General features: G+C 51.7%; 1 protein-coding gene across 2 annotated transcripts; it reads right to left on the minus strand.

The window, feature by feature from the left end:
* Positions 1–395: 395 nt before the first annotated feature.
* On the minus strand, positions 396–10013 carry SPATA2 (spermatogenesis associated 2). 2 transcript variants are annotated; one of them, XM_045885948.3, is made up of 3 exons: positions 9708–10013; positions 3296–3740; positions 396–2395 (listed from the first exon to the last, which is right to left on the minus strand). In XM_045885948.3, the coding sequence occupies exons 2-3, from the start codon at positions 3629–3631 to the stop codon at positions 1169–1171; spliced, it is 1563 nt and encodes a 520-aa protein (XP_045741904.1). In that variant the 5' UTR covers positions 3632–3740; positions 9708–10013; the 3' UTR covers positions 396–1168. The 2 variants fall into 2 exon arrangements, with proteins under 2 accessions (XP_045741904.1, XP_064429407.1); XM_064573337.1 differs by lacking the exon at positions 9708–10013 and adding an exon at positions 9359–9672.
* Between the last annotated feature and the right edge of the window lie 4719 nt (positions 10014–14732).

Raw genomic sequence — 14732 nt, forward strand, 5'->3', positions numbered from 1 at the left:
TCCTTCTGAAACAAGACTCAAGACGTTTGGAGTGCGAGGTTCACACGCAGCGAGTGGCAAAGACCAGGCTGTTGATCTGCAGAGCAAGGCTCCTGAAGGTCACTAGGTTATCGTGGTCCGCAGGCGCACGGACCTCCCGGCCCGCACTAGCCCCTAAGGGTACGCTGGAGGTAGGTATATAGAGATTTATTGTAGGGAAGACAGTGGCTCTCCACCGACTCCAGGACATCGTCTGCTCCTCCTTTGCCCCCACACTCTCCGCTCCACCCTCGTGCTGTGGTGTGTGTAGGATACAACACGGAAGGGCATGAGACCCTCCCTTGGAAGACTAAAGAACCCAGGCCATTTGTATAAATAGCTACATAATTCATGTTTGAACCACTGTGAAACACACGGCAAGTTGAATATTTATTTAAAAATAAATCTCAAAAATATCTATTTACAGTACAGTAAGAGGGACATGTGCAAACAACAGAAAGGGGGAACAGTCCGTCCTGCCACGGAAGGCCCACACTCGGATGCGCCGGAGCAGAGTGCACGGACACCACGGGCCGAACCGAGCTGTGGTGGCAACAGAATGCCATTCAGGGACGACTGGACTCCGCTCGCTCATGAGACTTACGTAGGCGGAAGTCAGCAGGGTGCGGGAGTCCAGGCGGGGTTCCTTGCGTTTGGGAAGGGGGTGGCCAAAGGATGAGCCATGGGAAGAGGCCCGGTGTGGCAGGAGGGCTCATTTCACAAGCCAACAGGCCTCTAGCTCGGCGCTCCAGGTGGGCATTCGGAGGTGACCTGGAGGGCCCTTCCCAGTCCAAGTTGGCTTTGCAGTGGGAGGGGTGGGTGTGACAGGGGTCTCGGAGATAGAAATCCTCTTTGAAAACAAAAACAGACAACGGAACAGGGAGTGGAGAGATCAGCAAAAATGAATCTGAACGGAAGTGCCACCCTCCCCCTCGTCCGGTGATAAAGCAGCCGTCAGTTGAAATATCTGGGCCACCGAGTGAACTCCCACGTGGTGCAGCCAAGCCCACGATCCCCTGACACCTGCGCGGACACCTACGCGGTCAAATGCAGGTCTCTGCTTCTGAGATCAGTACACTAACACTTCTTCCCCGGAAGGGGACCGGAAAGTCAGTGGCGTAGCCCTTGGAGCAGGGGTGCAGGGTCCAGTCTATCTATACACGAGATGGGAGAGCTGGGTGGACTTGTAGTTCAGCTGGTTGTTGGGCATGAACTTGTGCAGCTCATTCTTTTTGCAGCAGGGGTCGTAATGGTAGGCGCTGAGACAGCCGTCGCAGGAGACTTTTGAACACTGGGTGCAGGTGTTGGTGGCACCCGGGCGGTTGCAGAAGCCGCAGCGGGAGGTGGCTGTGGTGGAGGGCTTGGGTTTTGGGTGGAGGTGCGGCAGCCGCTCGAGGCCCTGAGTCTGGCCCGCGTACTTCTCCCGCAGAGACGACCCGTGGGCCAGGCTCTCGTGGGCAGAGGCCTTGCCAGGGAAGGCGCCTGGCTTGGGGGCCGGGGGACAGGAGAGCAGGCTGTCGCAGCGCTGGCAGAGGGAGGTGCTGCAGGACAGCCCGCAGCTCTGGCACTTGGACAGCGAGGAATCTTTGGCGGGGGGGGAGCGCTTGTGGTAGAGGGGGTGGGCATCATTTCTGAGCAGCCACACGTCCGGCCGCAGGGCGTCCTGCCTCCGGTGCGTAGCCCTAGGCTCCGAGTCTGTGTACAGATCCACGTCATCCTGAGCGGAGAAGTATGTGCCACGCAGCAGGCCGAGGCCGTTGTTGGGGGAGGGCGGTGGCGGGTCATCCAAGCTTCCATGGGGGGCGCTGGACATGGTCAGGAGCGAGGGGGACGGACGGATGATCTCATCCTTGAGGTCATCCCCCAAGTCTGGTGCCATGGGCTCCTTCCGCAGGCTCAACGAGGCCTTCAGGGGTGGCCTCCGGCTCTCCCAGTAGCTGTCGTAGGCATCGACCGACCTGGAGGGCTTGGTCACCCGAGGCTTGTAGTAGTCCTTGGCCGCCCGCTCGCTGGCTGACTTCTGGAGCGCCACGCGGGCCATGGAGGCCGTCAGGTGCTCCCGGCCCTCAGCCCGCCGCCGCAGGGCCTCCGAGCAGCCCCGCACATCCTCCGTGCTGCTCTTGCGCTCGTTCACCACATCCAGCTCGGAGTAGCCCTTGTCCTTGACTTGTGAGTGGATTTCCAGCATCTGCTCACACTCCACCTTGGCCAGAAAGAGCTCAAAGGAGACCATCTTCACCTGGAGGGTCTCCACGAGTTCTTTCAGTTTGTACGCAGTCCCTAACTCAGGCACATAGCCCATGTAATGCAGGATGGCTCGGATGTCCTCTTCCAGTAACGACGACTTGACATAATAAACGAAGGGGCCCGTGTAGGTCTAGGAGAAGGGGATAGAAAAAGAGGCGGATTTGCTCTCTGAGACGCACACGGAGCCGGCTTCAGAGCCCAACACACCCGAGGCGGAGGGGGAGCACGGCGGGAGGAGGGAAGGATCTCAGCAGCTCCTCACTGCAGCAGGCAGAGGTCCGCTCAGCACATGGTGTGCGGGAATGTGCGGGAAACCGCGCGGCACTCCCGCCTCGAGCGGAGGGCACAAAGCCACCAGCTTCCCATATGGGGCTCAGCAACTCTGCTCCATATGAGGAGGAAACAGGGCAAACGGGGATGAAGAGAAGGGATCAGAGTAGAGGCAGAACGCCCAATGAGCAAGGAGAATATTCCTTTCTGGCATCTCTGCGAAGTTCTGAAGAATAACAGTCTGGCTTTGTGGAAACTCTCCTGAGCCGTCACTGCCTTCGGAATGATTCAGAGTTCTCTTTCTCTCTTAAATCCATCCTCTACCCTCCTGTCTGTTACTACTTAGTCCAAACCGGCTCTCAGGGTATCCCAACACCCATGGCAGCCTAACTGTTCTCGCCGCCCCACTAGTCTAGTTCCCATACAACAGCCAGAAGGGTGCTTTGCAAGCTTCCCAGCCTACTTAGGGGAAATTCAAGCCCTTTGCCCTGGGCTTCAAGGCCCTGCCTCACCAGGGTGCCGCCTACCCTTCCAACCTCACAGCTTCAGGTGGGAGCTGCCAGGGGCAGGGACCCAGTAAAGGATGACGCTGGTCAGACAGCAAGATAGGGAGCCCCGGGGGTTCCTTCTAGTTGTTACGTCAAAGGAATGGGGAAGACGGGAGGGTCTGCGGGCAGAGAGGCATGGCACAAGCCCTCTCCAGTCGGCCTGGGAGGGGAAGAAGGGGGACCAGTGCAGACGGCCTTTCCCTAGACCTTACCTTGATGCTTCTGAATTCCTTCTTCCACGGGTAGAGGAAAAGGTTGACGCCCACCGTTTCCAGCATGCTGAAGGCGCAGTGCAAAGCCCGCAGGCTGGAGGAGCTTAGCGAGCGCAGGGAGCTCTCCACCACCTCATAGAACTGGATCAGCCGGAATCGATAAAAGGGATCCACCTTGTGTAGGCTGAGCAGGGTCGAGGCTGCCACCCGAAGGTACTCATCATTGCCAGGCTGCTGCTTGCTGGGGGTGGTGTCCACTCTGCCTTCATGGAACTGCACGTACTTCCGAAATAAGTCATCCTTATATTTTGTATCCATTGAACTGGGCTTCCCCATCTGATCCAGGGAAGGGGGGGCTACCTTATCTCCTCCATGGTTTCTGGGTCCGAGGCAGGGACATCGCTAAAAGCACTGACATGTTGCCCACCTGCACTAGGGGCATGCTCTGGAAGGGGAAGAACAAGAAGCACGTCATTCCTTGAAATGGTCCACATACCAGCGTGTGGCTGCTGAAACAAAACGAGAGACAGAACTGGCCTGAGCTACACCGGGCCTCATCAGCCCTTGGCCCCTTTCTGCTCATTCATTCACCACATTTACTGAACAGGACTATGTGCAAAGTTGTCGTGGAAACAAGACAAATAGGTCCCTGACTTTGCTGAACTCACGAATGAAGAATATGACTAGGAGCACCTAAGCTGGTTTTGTGGGGAGGAGGAGTTTTAAAAAGTCCCCCCACCCCCACCCCGGGCAGTAGTGGTTAGACTTGAAGAATGAGGAGTTTGCCAGACAAAGAAGTGGGCGGAGAATGTGACAGCAGAGGTGTCGCCAAGGAGGAAGGCCCCGAGCTAACACTATGGGCGCTCACTAGGCGCCGGGCACGTATGCACACGAACGCATTTCATCTTCTTCAACATCCCTAGGAGATAGGATCCCCATTTTACAGATGTAAAAACTAAGACACAGAAATGTTAAGAAAGTGCACAAAGTTCCAGAACCACGAAGAGGCAGAGCTGAGAGCCCGGGCAGCCTGGCTCCAAAGCCCGCGCCCTTAACCACCCCGCCCTGCTTTCCTGAGGCAGGAAGGAGCTTGGCCTTGGGACAGAAAGAGGGCCAGAGCCCCTGAGGCGGCGAGGGGAAGGGAAGGGCGTGACCAGAGATGGAGCCGCAGGCGCCATCACGACAGGGTCCCGCGCCCCAATGGTACCTTTTACTCAAGGAGGCACGTGAAGCACCCAAAGAGTTCAAAGCAAGGCGGGGAGGGACAGGATCATACCGCGCCAGCTGCTGACCCCTGGAGAATGTCTTACCTGCCTCCGACAGCCTGCATCCCCCTATTCCTTAAGAGAGGTTTATGGTCCCACCGGGAGAAGACAGAACATTCTGAGCTGGGGTACACCCAATTCATACACTCTTGCCGTCCGCTTGGCCACTGGTTAGTAGGACATGCACAGAGCAAAGCCATGTGGTTGGTGCCACAGTGCCGGGAGGAAATCTGGACTCACTGGGGGTACGGCCAGGGCCAGGAGACGCAGCATGGGCATTACCAACAGATCCCAAAGCCGGACTGCCTGGGTGTGAATCTTGGGTCTGCTTCTCTAGGCTACTTGGGTGAACGACTCAGCCTCTGTGGGCCTCAGTTTTCTCATCTGACAATGGGGACTGATAATAGAACCCACAGTCCAGAATTGGTGGAAGGATTATGTGCCATCAGTATATAAAACTCTTCACAGACGACTGGCTCGAAATGAGCCCTGGACACATACGAGCAGCTGCTGCTGCCCTCTGAAGGCGTTATACCCCCGCCACAAGGCCAAGCATTCTCCAGAAGGTAAGAACAGAGCCGGCAAATATGTCTGCCTAGGAGGCGATGCGCATCTTCAGCCTCGCCCAGTCTGACCACATGCTCCGAGGGTGCAGGGATCCTGACTAAATTCCTCGTTGAGGTGGGCACCTGGGTGGCTCAGTTGGTTAAGCGACTGCCTTCGGCTCAGGTCATGATCCTGGAGTCCCGGGATCGAGTCCCGCATCGGGCTCCCTGCTCAGCGGGGAGTCTGCTTCTCCCTCTGACCCTCCCCCCTCTCATGCTCTCTCTATCTCAGTCTCTCTCTCAAATAAATAAATAAAATCTTTAAATTCCTCGTTGAGGTAACCCGAGCACAGAGCCAGAGGTGGGGTATGAGGCGGGGTATGTGCTTCACAAGCACCTGTCTAAGTGAAGGAGGCTCTCACCGGCTGTGGAGACAGCGAGGGACTAAGAAAAAAGCTGCGGGACGGGACAGCCCTGTGCAGGCCTTTAGCAGATCTGACTTCAGCTCAGGAAGCGCTGATGGCCTATAAACCTGGCTGCAATCATGAAGTCAATAAAATCATCCAAGTCTCGAGCCGCTCGCCGGGCTTCTCCTTTGGGAAGACTCCTAAGGATCTTAACTAGGAGGTGAGGGGTGAGATGTTCGGGAGAAGTGGGGACAGAGAGGCCACCTTCTCCCACCCACTGCCCTGCCAAGGGAGCCCAATGCTTCAGGAACAAATACAGTTAAGGAGCACAGGAGGCAAACCTAAGTCCATTAGGATAAAATTCTACCTCCTGACCAAGGTCAAAGGCTTCACATGGTCTCCTCCTGCTCCCTTCTCATAGCTGTCTTCCCTTCCCCTCTAAGTCCCACCCACAGACACCTTTCTGTCTGTTCCTCAAACACACCAAGCTCATTTCTGTCTCAGGACCTTTGCCCATGTTGTTCCTTATGCATGTTTTCTCTGATCCTTCCCATAGCTGGCTCACTCTCGTTATTCAGGCCTTAGCTCAAGTGTCACCCCTCAGAGGCCTCGCTGGCAACCCAGCACAGTAACTCCCCCCTTCCCAGTCCCTCGTTATCCCATTATCCTGGGATAATCACCATTTGAAATTATTAACTTTATTTATTCATTTACTAACTTCCTCACCTTGTGTCCCCCATTACCCAGTAAGCTCCACAAAGGCAAGGATCACACCTGTTTTGTTCACCATGGTGCCTAACACACAATAGTAGGTGTTTGATAAAACAGGCAAAATGAATGATGCATTCATGATGCCACTCCTTCAGTTTCTCCTTGAGCTCTCCCAAAAATCCTGAGAGATCAGCTGGAGAGAGAAGGAACAGAGGCTCCATGACATGACATGCTGTAAGTAGTCAGGGTTAGTGAACCCAAGATTCCAAACCTGACCTTCTGTGGCACCTCTGTTCCTCCCCATACCCCATGATTACTAAGTTCAACAAGTATTTATGCAGCACCTATCTCGTGCCAGGCGCTAGGATGGGTGCAGTGGGGGGATATGGGGTGGGTAGGGGACAGGCCCTAGGATGGGTGCAGTGGGGGGATATGGGGTGGGTAGGGGGCGGGTCCTAGGATGGGTGCAGTGGGGGGATATGGGGTGGGTAGGGGGCAGGCCCTAGGATGGGTGCAGTGGGGGATATGGGGTGGGTAGGGGACAGGCCCTAGGATGGGTGCAGTGGAGGGATATGGGGTGGGTAGGTGCCAGGCCCTAGGATGGGTGCAGTGGAGGGATATGGGGTGGGTAGGTGCCAGGCCCTAGGGTGCAGTGGGGGGATATGGGGTGGGTAGGGGGCAGCAGTTGGGAAGCCACAACGCTGCCCTCAATTCTAGTTGAAAGAAGTTATTATCAAAGTATGTATTGCAACCCGAGAGAAGACATCACTGTCCTTGCCAATAAAAACCCATATGTATTTACCATTTTTTATTCATTGAGAGAAACTTCCATCCTGCCCTGGTCCCAGGGACTATTTTTTGGTACATCTGAGAAGAATTTAAACAGAGGGCCATCAAGCCTCCTAAACACTGCTGTGATTTTTCTCCGAGGAAGTCAGCTTGGAGCCTATAGAGGCTGATTTTTTTTTTTTAACAAAGTCAGCCACGCTCAAGCTCAGGGTCTGCTGCTCTGTAATCACACCACAGTCCACACCCTTGTTTGTTGCTGGCACACACTAAACAAGGAAAGGGGATCCGAGTAGCCCAACTGGTGCTCCAAGTCCTAAAGTCAAGGATAGGAAACCAATCTATGACGACTCTTGAACCAACACAGGTAGGCGAGGAAAAAGGTAAAAGGAAATGAATGCTAAGAGACAATTAAGGAAAGAGAGAAGGGAATGAATAATCACTGAGGTCCTACAACGACACACGAAGCACAGGGCCTTCCGCTTTAACTGCATCATTCCATTTAATCCTCATGACAACGCTAGAAGGAAACCAAGGTTCGGCCATGAAACCACCTGCCCAGCGGAGCTTCTCTGCCCAGTCAGAGCTGGAATTTGAACTTGGGTAGGTAGGCCCTACGGCCTGGGTTTTTTCCCGTTTATCTCATTCATTTACTGCTACAATCTCCCATTCACCGAGGGATTCATACACGAGGGCTCTCTGCTAACGGCTTGATGAAACCCACGGATAGCCCCAAGGTTAAAGAGGAAAATGAGGCTCAACGAGGCCAAATCATTTGTCCTGAGTTACAAGGAAGGAAGAGTGGATCTGAGGTCCGAACCTAGGTCCGATGCCAAAACCTTGACTCAAGCTCTGAACTGTGATGCTTCTAGGCAAAGCTGTCCTTCGGCATCTGCTGGACAGCTCTACTTGAAAGGGCTAGGCTAAGTTAGAACATCCTATGGCAGGGTGAGCAGAGTTGAGTTCTAAAAATTCCTATAGTAGCAAAATTCACATCTTCCCACACAGAACGGGGCTGGAAGAGCCACAAATCTCTTTATGATGTAAGCTCAAGGGCCAAGGGAAGAGGCTGGCCAGAGACCGGCCAGTGGTGAGGCAGCTGACATCATCCCTCCTGAATACATTTTCTGAGAATACAGGCTGCATTGTAGCTGGTCATAGCTGGTGTCTTTTCTGAGCATAGAGCCAGCAATTTATTCCCAGCACTCTGCAAGAACAACAAAAAACACGCTCTCTGCAGAAACAGCGTGGTTACAGGAGACTAGACAGCACAATGACAGAAGCCGTTAATTTCTCCAAGCAACCCAAGGATTGGAACACCATGACGTGCCAGTCTGGTGGGGGAAAAATGGCACTGTGAACACCCCTAACAGCGTCAGGCGGGTGCCCAGAGCCAACAGGCCTGGTCAGCACTTCCTGCACCCACAATCTGGACTCCCTTTGAAAAACAAGTCAATGAAGAGAGATATTATATATACAGTCAGGGAGGTGGTGGCTTTTTAAGGATTATTCTCTTTCTAAAGATTATTTTTTAAGCATCTCAAAGGAAAGCTGTATCTGTTTAAAACCCCACTGAAAGGAACTGAAATGATTTGGGGGTAGCAAAGCATTAGCTTGGCTTTACCTCAGCTGGCCCATTCAAGCAGAAACACTCCCCAAGCAGCATTTGAAGGCGCCCCCTCCCTGCACAGGTAGAAGCTATTTTGGTCCCAGCACTGCCCCAGTCCACAGGTTTACAGATCTCTGGTCTAGCTTCAGCCAGCTCAGAGTTCCCTCGGCCTCCAAACAGCAGCAAGAGGAGAGCAAGCAGTTCAACCCCCTCCACCTCCGCACCCGCCACTCCTTTGCACTCATTCCAAATCCGAGGTTCCTGAGACACATCCAAGGCACCTTGCACTGTCTGTGAAACACAGGGTCCCCAGACCCCAATCAGATGCCAGAGAAATTCAGAGAGAGGCCTTGCAAACCTCAGTGGTGCTGAAAACGGGCTTCCTTACTGGCAGCTGCCTCTCAGAGGGCCTCTGAAGGAAGCAGTTTCCCCTCCCCGCCGGGGACAGAAGCTGGCGGCTGCTATTCCCAACCTGGTCATTCCTACAGCTTGGAGGGCCGTATCAGTTGTGAAGAACATCCCAGTCCCAAACTCTGGCCCTTTCCGGGTTTGTGAATGAATTAACAGCAGCTATCATTTACTGGACGCCTGCTGTATGCCAGAGACCGTGCTTCACAAGCATCATCTCATTGCAGCCCCACCACGGCCCTAGCAGGCATGTTCACTCCCATTTAACTAATTGGGCAAATGAGGCTCAGAAGATGAAATGACTTGTCCAAGGTCACACAGTGAGTACAAACCCAGGTCTGCTGCCAGAAACTGGCCTGGGGACCACTGCGCGGTAACTGCCTCACGGTGGAGTCGGGGTGGCCTCCTGCTTGGTTAGTCGCCGAAGAGGGGGTGTCCCTCCTGAGCTGCCCTGAGCCACCCATGGCCGGTCCCAGGAGTCTGCGAGGCAGCCCTCGGGGGAGTGGGGATCCTGAGGACAAGCTGGGCCCTCGGGATGCCGAAAAGGCGTGGCCGCCCGTCGCCCCCGCCGGCTGCGAGGGGACCCCACTCCCGGGTCGGCCAAGCCCCGCCGAGTCGGGCGCCCCCTCTGCCCTGGGAAGCGACGGACGCCGTTTCCGCCCGCGGCCGCCCCGCACTCACCCCGGCACTGCCGCCGAAAACGCCCCGGCCGAGGGAATCCAGAAGGAGCCGCGGCCGCCCCCTGAGCCGGGCCCGGCTGGGCTCTCGTCGCTCCGGCCGGCCGCAGGGTACCGAGGCCAGTACCCCGGGACAAGCAGCGACCCGGAAACACTTGTCCAGGAAGTGACGTCCTTCGGAGGCGGGTCCAAAGAGAGGCCGGGCCGCGGTTGCGCGTTGGGCCGGGTAGAGGCGGATGGTCGTGGGCGGCGGAGGAAGAAGCGGGAGGCAGAAGAATTAGCGGAGGAGTCGCGGAATGCGGCTCTGGGGCTTGGAGGCCCGCCGCCGCGACTGGGGCTAGACCCGGAAACAAACGGGCCGGACGTGACGCACGCCAGCCCCAGGATGGTGGCTGGCCGGGTTGTCATGGGAACCGGTCTGGAGCCGGCCGGCGGAGGCTGGGACTTTGAGCACAGACGGAGTGATCCCCGGCCTCCGCCTCCCGGACTTGTCCCTTGTCCAGATGATCTGCGAGCGGCGCTCTCAACTGCGCCTGAGCAGGAGCTAACAGTTAGAGCCCTCGCTCCATTTTACAGACGCAAATGCCGAGGCTTAAAGAGAGCAAGTGCGATCCCCAGCATCATGCGAGATGCAATCTAGCCTTGAGAGAACTGTTGATGTTACTCGCTGTCTTTTAAGAACGGGGCTCCCATGGGGCGCCTGGGTGGCTCAGTCGTTAAGCGTCTGCCTTCGGCTCAGGTCATGATCCCAGGGTCCTGGGATCGAGCCCCACATCGGGCTCTCTGCTCCGCGAGAAGCCTGCTTCTCCCTCTCACACTCCCCCTGCTTGTGTTCCCTCTCTCGCTGTGGGTCTCTGTCAAATAAATAAATAAAATCTTAAAAAAAAAAAAAAAAAAAAACGGGGCTCCCAGCTTTGCCTTTGCCACTTACTAGCTGCGTGACCTTGGGCGAGTTACCTAACCTCTCTGAGCCTCAGCTTTTTCACTTGTAAAATGGAATACTAATAATACCGCCTGCTCGGATCCATGTGAGAATTAAGTGAGTTAATGCATGGAAAAGGCTTATTACAATAATTGGCATATAGTAAAGATCTAAATATGTTTTGTTTTAAAACCTGGTTGTCAAAGGAGACGACCTCTCTCTGCCCTCAACTTCCCTAAATGGAAGCCAGCGTTGAGGAAGACCAAGCCAAAATATTGCCTCCTTGCTTTGTGACTTTTCACCAGACATCTGGAGTTACCTTCATGGTCTACACTGGCATCAGTCATGGAGGCTTGTCACTTCACTTCATGGATTTGTCTATACTCCCACCAAACCGTGAGCTCACCGAGTCTCAGCTTTTGTGGTTCACCACTCATTGAATTCTTACCAATTGTAAAGTGCCTAACACATACCCAAGACTTTCTCCAACATATTTTCGTTTGGATCATCAGTCTCTCTCTCTAACTTACCCTAGACATTTATTGAAGACTCAGAGTGGGGCGCCTGGGTGGCTCAGTCAGTTAAGCACAGGACTCTTGATTTCACCTCAGTTCCTGATCTCAGAGTCGTGAGATGGAGCCCTGCAGGGAACTCTGTGCTCAACCCGGAGTCTGTTTGGGATTCTCTCTCTCCCTCTCCCTCTGCCCAGCTCTTGGGCTCTCTCTCTCTCTCTAAATAAGATCTTTAATTAAAAAAAAAAGACTCAGAGCCCACTCCATGCCATGTTCTCTTCCTCCAACATGCTCTTCTACCCTTCTGGCCTCCGTGCCTCTATATGCTATTCCCTCAGTGTAAATGATTTTCCCCCTCACCTCTTCCTTTCCATATATGTGTGTGTGTGTGTGTGCATATATGCACATTCATTCATTTTAAGCCTGACACCCCCCCAAGACCTGGAACTCCTTACTCATCTGTCTCATCTGTGTTTCCCCTGAGCTCTGCACATGTCTGATCAGGATGTGCCCAACAGATGTTCCTTGATTGCACGATTCTCTCTCTCAGCCTTAGTGTCCCCAGCTACAGCCTGCAGGTCTTGTCTCAGGGGAGTCAGTGACATAATACACAGGGAAGCATTTGGAGAACCAGTAACATGCTATTCAAACTGCAGTGATAACTATATATGTTGCTATTTGAGCATCACTCGAAGCATACACTTTGTGTACTTTATCCTTTATCAGCTCAGGTTTAAGCTCCTCTCTTAATCATCTGCAAATTGATGGTGTTTATAGGAATTTCAGCTACGAAGAACTGTCCCACAGAACTCTGCCTTGGCAACGACTCAAAACTGTCCTTTGAAAACTGTTATAAGACTGCATGAGACTGGGGCGCCTGGGTGGCTCAGTTGTTAAGCGTCTGCCTTCGGCTCAGGTCATGGTCCCAGGGTCCTGGGATCGAGTCCCACATCGGGTTCCCTCCTCGGCGGGAAGCCTGCTCTCCCTCTCCCACTCCCGCTGCTTGTGTTCCTGCTCTCGCTATCTCTGTCTCTGTCAAATAAATAAATTAAATCTTTAAAAAAAAAAAAAAAAGACTGCATGAGACTGTTAAGAAGCCCCTTACAGCTCTGTGGTTCTGCGGCAGCCAAAAGGGAAATAGATTTTTAAGGAGGCTTTACTAGTAGGAAACACTGGTCATTGAGATGCGGTGACGTTATATATCGGAGAGGGCCCAAAGTCTCTGTAGAGAGCCATGTTTCTCATCTTTTAGACAGAGTTGGAGGCCTGAGATTTCTCTGCTTCGTGATGTGGAATTATAGAAGCATCCTTTTCAGATTTCATTACATAATGATTAGCAGATTATATAACAGTCATGTGACAATGATTAGGCACCTCTACTTCCTAGGAGCCAACAACACAAAAAATCTACCTCCTTCTTTCTTTTTTTTACTTTTTTATCACAAATATAATGAATGAATTCCAATGATACAGATGTGTTTAGAACAAAAAATGAAAAAGAAAAGCAACCCTATGACCCAGCAATTTGATTTCTTGGAATCTACCAGATAAACAAGCATAACTACAGAGAGACGTGTTGCATCCTTGTTTGTAATGCAAAAGCGAAAACCAAAAACATTCTAAATGTCCAGCAATAGGGAAATGAAGTATCCATACTCATGACTACTACGTATCACTTAAAAAAGATGATGTAAAACTATTTAAGTCTGTGAGACATATTGTGGGATGAAAGCAGAAAGACATCCTCTGAAATGGAAAATAAAACATCAACCAATACTATATATTTTCTAAAGGTGTGTGTATATGTATAAAGTCAACAGGGGACAATAGTGCAAATATATATCATTTGTTTTTTAAATCATCCCATCAATATATATGTGATTTTTATTAATATCTTTTCCCCCAACAATCAATAAGCTCTGGGAGGATATAACAGTATCTGTTTTGCTCACAATTATATCAGCACTATATATATATATGCCATATATACACTACCCCACATGAAATAGGAGTTTCAACAGTATTTGTTTCTGATGGAAATTGTCATTGAATGCCAGGTTTGATGTTAATATTTAATGGACATACTATGAGCAAGATGGATACAGCCCCTGCCCTCAAGGAGTGTATAGTCTCCTTATCAGAAAGAGAATATTAATAAGAGTAGATGAACTAAAAACCTATAATTCAGGATAGAAGGTGGTAAATGTTAGGAGAAGGGTATAGAGCTTAGAGAATGGAGAAGTGACAGCCAATAGGGCAAACTGGGGACAGCCTCAAGGAGGTGGCATTTGAGGTGGGCTTTGAGTGAGTTGGACATATAAGGATGTCCAGCTTTCCTTGCAGCTAGAGAGAAGAAAACAATCAAAAGCAAGGACCAGAAATTAAAACTCCACTGCCTACAAGCATATAAGGTGGGCACAACTAGGTACTAGAGTACTACCATCTCATAATATATCGTACCAGATATTAGTAGTAATGTTATCTAGCATAGTACCTGGCTCACAGTAGGCATTCAATATATACTTTAGTGAGGACACCAATATTATTGAAACTTTACTATGCTCCAGCTGATTCTTGCCAAATTCCCTGCTGATCATGATCAGATATTCAGATTTCTTAAAGAGGAAGGAAGTCCAGATTTTTAAGTGAAATTCCTCGATTGTAAACACCATGTGTAAATATACTTCCTAGTTCTGTCTGCTGAGAGAGCCTACAAAAAATGACACCCCTCTAACAATAAGCACCTAGCACCCAGATCTTGCTTTCTAAATACCATCCCCCCCTAAAAAAAAACCAAGGCTTCTTGGAGAAATGACTGATTCTCGGGGTTGGGGCAGGGAAATTACAACATGAGCCTAGACCATCTTATTGAGCCAAAAAGTAAGGATATGCCAAAAGAATGTTGGGACATACCAAGAGGACACAAAAGCCAAATTGGAGGGGGTCCTATTGTCTAAATCTGGAACAATTTGAACATCAAAATAAGCAATAAGTAATGATAGTAATGAATTATAATACTTGAGGTGGGGAAGGAAGAAACCATAACAGGTTTCTAAACATAACATAACATAACATAACATAACATAACAACAGGAAATACTGTGTTTGCCGGAGGAATGTGTCCAAGGGCTATATGTGGCCCCAGGTGCCAGGTCTGACCCCTGCACTAAAGATGGATGAGAAGCAACATGTAGTTCATATGGTTAGAGAGATGACTGGACAAGGTGAGCTGAGAATGGGGTGATGGGAGATCTGCCCAGTCTCTGAGGACCTTGCAAGTCAGGCCAAGAATCTGGATTTGAGGGATGCCTGGGTGGCTCAGTTGGCTAAGCATCTGCCTTCAGCTCAGGTCATGATCCCAGGGTCCTGGGATCGAGTCCCGCATTGGGCTTCCCGCTCAGCGGGAAGCCTGCTTCTCCCTCTGCCTCTGTCGTTCTCCCTGCTTGTGCTCTCTGTCTCTTTCTCTCTGACAAATAAATAAAATCTTAAAAAAAAAAAAAAAAAAGAATCTGGATTTGACTCTGTAAGCACCTAGGAACCAGTGAAAGTCTGTGAGCAGGATGAATGGTGATTAAAGCCCTTGCTCTCTAGGCCA

This window comes from Mirounga angustirostris, unplaced genomic scaffold, assembly GCF_029215605.1.
Source record: "Mirounga angustirostris isolate CCGP_5_RB_7025 unplaced genomic scaffold, mMirAng1.0.hap1 SCAF_10, whole genome shotgun sequence".
NCBI lineage: Eukaryota > Metazoa > Chordata > Mammalia > Carnivora > Phocidae > Mirounga > Mirounga angustirostris.

Excerpts from the sequence above, each read along its gene's own strand:
- SPATA2 (XM_045885948.3), bottom strand. The coding sequence starts at position 3,631 with ATGGGGAAGCCCAGTTCAATGGATACAAAATATAAGGATGACTTATTT. Across the intron at positions 2,396-3,295 it reads AGGAATTCAGAAGCATCAAG|ACCTACACGGGCCCCTTCGT; the intron begins GTAAGGTCTAGG and ends CCCTTCTCCTAG.